This window comes from Gopherus flavomarginatus, chromosome 23, assembly GCF_025201925.1.
Source record: "Gopherus flavomarginatus isolate rGopFla2 chromosome 23, rGopFla2.mat.asm, whole genome shotgun sequence".
Taxonomy (NCBI): domain Eukaryota; kingdom Metazoa; phylum Chordata; order Testudines; family Testudinidae; genus Gopherus; species Gopherus flavomarginatus.
The window spans coordinates 9,147,695-9,154,691 of record NC_066639.1 but is presented as its reverse complement, the minus strand read 5'-3'; the positions used below and the strand labels follow the sequence as shown (position 1 = coordinate 9,154,691).

Sequence of the window (6,997 nt, the reverse complement as noted above, 5' to 3'; positions counted from 1 at the left end):
TAACACAGATCACTGTTTTCTATACTTCCAGAGGCATTGAAATAGAAGTATATTACCTTTCAACAGCTGCTATTTCATGATCAGCAGCAAAGCCTGTCAATTTACCACCCATAGAGCTGATTGTTTCTAACTGCAGGGTTAGCCAGACCATTCAGTAACATTATCGCTCTGTTTACAAAGCCTTTGGTTAGTGACGAATCATGAGACTTATCCTTTCCTGCTGTAATTCCACTCAGTCCAGTGTTCTCTTTCCCCAGTTATGGTTCTAAGAAAAAAAAGAAATTAAAACAAGCTTCAGAACTAACATGCTGTGGGAAAGTGGAAATGTTGATAGCTCAAATTATTCAGTTTCTTCTGTGTCTTGTGTATGTCTATCTGCTTCGTGTGTGTGACCGGTGGGGCTTTTTGTTTGCTCCAGGCAGGTTCAACCCTGTCAGATTTGTCTGTGGGGAGGGGCCAGAGAAAACAGACACCCTGGCCTTCCAGGTTGGGGTTAGTCAAAGGAATAACAACCCTGTCCCATAAAAAACAATGTTACAGAAACAGTGGTAGGAACAATGCTAGAGAAACTGGTTAATAATCACAATGCCCAGGCTTGAAGCAATCGGAAATACAGAATTCAAAAAGCAAAGCTCAGGGGAGATTTGGGGTTTATTCTCTGAGCTTAGCCATGTGCTATAGCACAGGGAGCACTTTTGGAAGTCTCCCATCCCACAACTGGGGAAAGGAAAAGGATTCTGAGGTTCTAGCACGGATTGAAGGAGGACAGTGATGGGGAATAAGGGACTCCCTCTGACTTACCCTAACTATGTCTGTTGTTACAGAGGAGGAAATGACTTTTTTCCCTATCCCTGCCCTCTTCCTGCTCTTTGTTATAGTTCAATACATTTTAAGTGCGGAAAATAATAATGAAAATATCTGCTCTCCAGCACAACCTGAAGCAACATCAGAACAACTGGGAATGAAACAATTTGTTCCCCAAGGGAGAACTCGATGACTAAGAATTGCTTTGAAATGGGGGAACAGGATAACCATGATGCTCAGGGTTAGTTTAGACTAGGAAAAGTGATGGAGTTTAGGTCAGGTCAAGGGGAAAGCTAATGCCAACCACTGCACCTGGGCTGCATCTGCACTACAACTTTTTACACCAAGATCACTAACTTGAGCAGCTAACGCCATGTACATTCCTAGTGGATGGAAGGCACAGGTAGTTTTTGCCTCAGTGTAGCTTGTTGGGATCAAACCTCTCTCCCCAACTTGGAACTCAGGAACATTCCTAGCTGGAGGGATACACACTCCTATGACTCAAAAGGAAAGGAGTTGATAGAAAAGATCATAGGACTGACCCCAAAGAAGGATGAGCTGCAAAAGGCAGAAGGCGGCATCTTATCTGGTGGAGCTGAGACACCACGGTGAAGACGATGCAAAAATCACTATGTGCGAATTAGCTAATGTGATTTTTTTTAAAAAAATTCGTTTTTGCCAACACTAGTCAAGGGATTTATTACAATTCTCTCTTCTGTGCATTTTCTGATGTCTAATGAGCCTTGAGCGCTGATTGAAGCTTTGCCCGCACTCAGAGCATGTGTAGGGCGTCTCTCCCATGTGGATTCTCTGATGTTTGATAAGGTCTGAGCGCTGACTGAAGCTTTTCCCGCACTCTGAGCAAGTGTAGGGCTTCTCTCCTGTGTGGATTCGCTGATGTGTGATAAGATGTGAGCTCTGATTGAAGCTTTTCCCGCACTCTGAGCATGTGTAGGGCGTCTCTCCCGTGTGGATTCTCTGATGTTTGATAAGGTCTGAGCGCCGACTGAAGCTTTTCCTGCACTCTGAGCACGTGTAGGGCTTCTCTCCTGTGTGGATTCTCTGATGTGTGATAAGATGTGAGCGCTGACTGAAGCTTTTCCCGCACTCTGAGCATGTGTAGGGCTTCTCTCCTGTGTGGATTCTCTGATGTGTGATAAGGTGTGAGCTCCGACTAAAGCTTTTCCCGCACTCAGAGCACGTATAAGGTGTCTCTCCCGTGTGGATTCTCTGATGTTTGATAAGGTCTGAGCGCCAACTAAAGTTTTTTCCACACTCAGAGCACGTGTAAGGCATCTCTCCTGTGTGGATTCTGCGATGTCTGACAAGGGTAGAGCTCCAATTGAAGCTTTTCCCACACTCATGGCACCTGTAGCGTGTCTCTTCCAAGTTGATTCTGCCTCTTCTTATAAGGTCTGAGAGGCTACTCAAGTTTCCCTCTGGCCTCCCCTGAGTCTCACAGGCTTCTGTTTTTTCTGGGAGTGCACAACTCCTGGAAACATTCTCTTTGGATCTTCCTGATAACATTCCATGTGCTTCTCTTCGCTCAGCATCTTCCTGACGGGGTTTCTCCTCCTCATTCTCACTCACCATCTCATCACCTGATGGGAGACAGAGAGAATCCAGACACAGGTCACTACCTGCACCGGAAAGAAAGAAAATCTCAGAGAGAGGAATGGAAAAAAGGGATGAACAATCCAAAATGTGTGTGGGAGAGGTCAAACCTATCAGGAGCTGATTTTCCCCAAAACCTTCCCCAGAGGAGAGAGGAAGGGATCAGTTTTGGTCTGCATCTCACGAGAACACTCAGAGGAAAGTGAGTTCGCGGAGCGACCTGCTGCCAGTTGTCAGTCAGAATAGGAGGGAAGCCATGAGTGACATCTGCCATAATGATTCCACATCTGCAGGGAACAATCCTGAACTGGGAGAGCTCACAGGGTCTTTGTAGGGCATCCCAAATGTTTCCTGCATTCCCACACAGTTGTTGAGTTGGCTTAACCAAGTCCTCACCTGTGCAAGCAGCTCTTGGAAGCACTTCTTTCTCAGAGCCCTGGAGGTCTGGGACCCACGGCTCTTCCCCTCGTTCCACCTGGGAGATCATATCAGGTTTGGAAACTGGAAACCCTACTGCAGGCAAAGAAAACCAGGGAGGTCAGTAGAATTTGTGGGATACTCGTCACAAAGAATAGTCCATGGTTTTAACCTCCAGCTCATTGTTAAGCAGTAACATCCCAAGGCTAGCTTCCTTGGCTCAAAGAGGCAGGAGAGTTATTATGATTATAAATCATATTCATTACATTAGTGCTAAGGAGCAACTAACAGTGGGTCCCCATTGTGCTAGGACAAGTACAAACACGGAATAGTAGATGGCCCATGCCCTGAAGAATTTACAATCTAAATACACAAGACAGGCACAGAATGGGATAAGAGACAGAACCCACTGTTAAAATAGCGATATTCAGGTCTGCCTGTAAACCCTATAGTTTAAGAACTTAGGGGTATTTTTATCACTTAGCTACTTACAGGAGTATGAAAACAAAGAATCAAAATCACTGTCTGTATTTGTAAGGGCCTTCTCTTACCGTGACAGTCTGAGGCCTTGTCCTTAGGCTAAGGCCTTTGGCTAAGCAGCAGGGGCAGCCATAAGCTGGGAAGCAAAGGGTCACATCCTCACATCCCAAACCAGTCACACTGAAATAAGGTGCTATTGGGCTGTTAGGAAGATGATCCTGTCCTGACAGTGCCCAGCACTACCAGATAAAGAAACAGATCTTAAGATGGTTAAAGAAAACTTAGTTTGATAGCAGCCTGGTTTGGCAAGAAATCACTACTCAATGCTTGTGGTTGTGAAACTCTCATTTTTGTATTCTTTTATCTTTATGGCCACCGCTTTACAATGTTAATCAGTCTGGTTCTCTAATTGTTTTTGTCTGCTGTATAATTAATTTTGCTAGGTGTAAGTTAATTAGGTAGTGGGATACAGTTGGTTAGAGAATTATGTTTCAATGTGTTAGGACTGGTTAATTAAATTTCAGTACAATGATTGGTTAAGCAAAGGTATAGCTGAGAATATTACTATATAAACTGAGTCAAACAGGAGGGGGAACAGGAACGTGGAACATGGAAACAGGGCAAATGCTCTGCAGCATCAGAGCTCATAGATTCATAGATTCTAGGGTCAGAAGGGACCAATGTGATCATCTAGTCCAACCCCCTGCACAAAGCAGGCCACAGAACCCTATCCATCCACTTCTATAACAAACCCCTAACCTATGCCTGAGTTATTGAAGTCTTCAAATTGTGGTTTGAAGACCTCAAGCTGCAGAGAATCCACCAGCAAGTGACCCATGCCTCACGCTGCAGAGGAAGGCGAAAAACCTCCAGGGCCTCTACCAATCTGCCCCAGAGGAAAATTCCTTCCCGACCCCAAATATGGCGATCAGCTAAACCCTGAGCATGTGGGCAAGACTCATCAGCCAGCACTCAGGAAAGAATTCTCTGCAGTAACTCAGATCCAATCCCATCCAACATCCCATCATCGACCACTGGGCATACTTATCTGCTGATAATCAAAGATTGATTGCCAAAATTAGGCTATCCCATCATACCATCCCTTCCATAAACTTATCAAGCTTAATCTTAAAGCCAGATATGTCTTTTGCCCCCACTACTCCCCTTGGAAGGCTGTTCCAGAACTTCACTCCTCTAATGGTTAGAAACCTTCGTCTAATTTCAAGTCTAAACTTCCTAGTGTCCAGTTTATACCCATTTGTTCTTGTGTCTACATTGGTACTAAGCTTAAATAATTCCTCTCCCTCCCTAATATTAATCCCTCTGATATATTTATAAAGAGCAATCATATCCCCCTCAGCCTTCTTTTGGCTAGACTAAACAAGCCAAGCTCTTTGAGTCTCCTTTCATATGACAGGTTTTCCATTCCTCGGATCATTCTAGTAGCCCGTCTCTGAACCTGTTCCAGTTTGAATTCATCCTTCTTAAACATGGGAGACCAGAACTGCACACAGTATTCCAGGTGGGGTCTCACCAGTGCCTTATATAACGGTACTAACACCTTCTTATCTTTGCTAGAAATACCTCACCTGATGCATCCTAAAACCGCATTAGCTTTTTTAACGGCCATATCACATTGGAGGCTCATAGTCATCCTGTGATCTACCAATACCCCAAGGTCCTTCTCCTCCTCTCTTGCTTCCAACTGATGCGTCCCCAATGTATATCTAATCTTCTTATTATTAATCCCTAAGTGCATGACCTTGCACTTTTCACTATTAAATTTCATCCTATTACTATTACTCCAGTTTACAAGGTCATCCAGATCTTCCTGTATGATATCCTGGTCCTTCTCCGTGTTAGCAATACCCCCCAGCTTCGTGTCATCCGCAAACTTTATTAGCACATTCCCACTTTTTGTGCCAAGGTCAGTAATAAAAAGGTTAAATAAGATTGGTCCCAAAACTGATCCTTGAGGAACTCCACTAGTAACCTCCTTCCAGCTGGTAAGGGGGACACGAGGAAAATGCTCTGCGGTGTCAGAGCGGATAAGAGGGACACACCACCGAAGACCTCAGGTCTCCTGAATCCTCTGGGAAGCCCTGGGTGACAGTCATTCTCTTGCCTCTGTTGGGTATTAGATTGATGTAGGTTACTCCCAGCGAGTCCTAAATGACCCATTCATATTACCCCATGACAGCTACGTAACAAAACACCTCACGTCTCCTGCTCTTTATAATCATAGCAATACCAATCACAGCAGGAAACTGAGGTGTGTATTGGCATCATACAAGTATCACCCAAAGTCCCACCTCTATCTCAGACACACTGTTCACAGCCCCTGGAGAGAAAGCAAAGCACAGGAACTGGACGTTAGTCCAGCAAAAACAGTGGAGGACAAGCTGCAATCCCCACACACTGGTCAAAAAGGAGAGGCATGTGGGTCCCTATCCATAGAGGGGGCTGGCTAGAGGTCTGATACCTGAGGGGCCATTCCTTGAGCAGACCATGGAGGCAGGTCAAAGGCTTAGGTACCCCGACCTGTGACATTGCAAAAGCACATTTTGGGAATTAGGAAATCTAGTGACTCAGGTGAAATGGGAGGAAGAATTAAACTCCCGCAGTGTGAGGAGAAGGCTGGGCAATTAAACGCTAAACATTCAGGAGCAACAGCCTCTAATTCTTCTGGAAAAGGAGAAAGTAAGAAACAAGAACTGGGCTACGCAACCTCAGGAGGGACAGGCTCAAAGATCCAAGGAGCCTAGAGGGAAGACAGCTTGTGGCTGCTGTAGATGGGGAGAGGGGGGATAAGACTCTCTCCAAACTCTCACTCTTCGTAAAATCAGGGCAGGGTCAAGATCTATGAGCTAGTGTCACATCTTCTGGGCAATTTTATACTTGCTAGAGGTAAGATGTCATGATCAGAGTATTGCTTATTAGCTTGGAACATTCGTGGAGGCAAAGAGGTGAGCATAAAGAAATGGGTTATTAAGGGCAGGTCGACACTACAGCCGGGACTGACGCTGAGATCGATCTAGCCGTGGTCGATTTAGTGATACTATTTAGTAAACGTAGCCTAAGCTTGCTACAGTTCAGGGCCTTATATTAAGTTGAGGCTTTGCGAGAGTGGTTATGCTGAAGTCTAGGATTTACCTGAGGTTTGGGTAGGGATTCAGGGTTAAAGGTCTGGGATCCCCCACAGCTCTAGATCCCCAAACCTCTCCTCCCTCCCAACGACCCACCCAGCCCACTTCCTGGGTGCCCTTCCTCCACACTCCCCTGCTTCTTCCCATTACTCGCAGCCGGCACCACCTCCTGGCGCCTTGGGAGCTTCTTGTGTTCCCTCCTCGACTCTCATTACCTCCTCCCTCCCTGCTGCCTGCTAGTGTATGGGAGATAAGGAAAAAAAGGGGGGCAAAGAAACTTGTCAAAACTTGGATGATGAATAAAGGTATAAAGTTATTACTGCTCAGGTTCTTTAGAGACCCCACAGCTTCTAATAACCCAGGGGACAGGACTCCTTACCCAGCGAGGTCACCGTCTCATAGTTCTCCTGCATGACTTCCCTGTAGAGGGCTCTCTGAACAGGGTCCAGAAGAGCCCATTCCTCCCTAGTGAAATACACAGACACCTCCTCAAAAGTCACCGGATCCTGAAAAAGAAAGAGTCCAACACTCAGGAC

General features: G+C 45.6%; 1 protein-coding gene across 18 annotated transcripts in view; it reads right to left on the bottom strand.

Moving 5' to 3' along the window:
• Nucleotides 1-1,444: 1,444 nt before the first annotated feature.
• Nucleotides 1,445-6,997, bottom strand: part of LOC127039388 (zinc finger protein 436-like) — a 191,683-nt gene continuing 186,130 nt past the window's right edge. For 6 of the 18 annotated variants that reach the window (XM_050933069.1, XM_050933055.1, XM_050933058.1 and 3 more), the window contains 2 exons: nt 2,815-2,931; nt 1,445-2,444 (listed from right to left, as the gene is read on the bottom strand). In XM_050933069.1, coding sequence (XP_050789026.1) covers nt 1,489-2,444; nt 2,815-2,931 — 1,073 coding nt within the window. In that variant the 3' untranslated portion in view covers nt 1,445-1,488. Of the gene's footprint in view, nt 2,445-2,814; nt 2,932-3,386; nt 3,408-5,308; nt 5,330-5,378; nt 5,420-5,627; nt 5,650-6,840; nt 6,968-6,997 lie in introns of those variants that run through there. The other 12 variants (XM_050933062.1, XM_050933064.1, XM_050933065.1 and 9 more) reach the window with 8 other exon arrangements.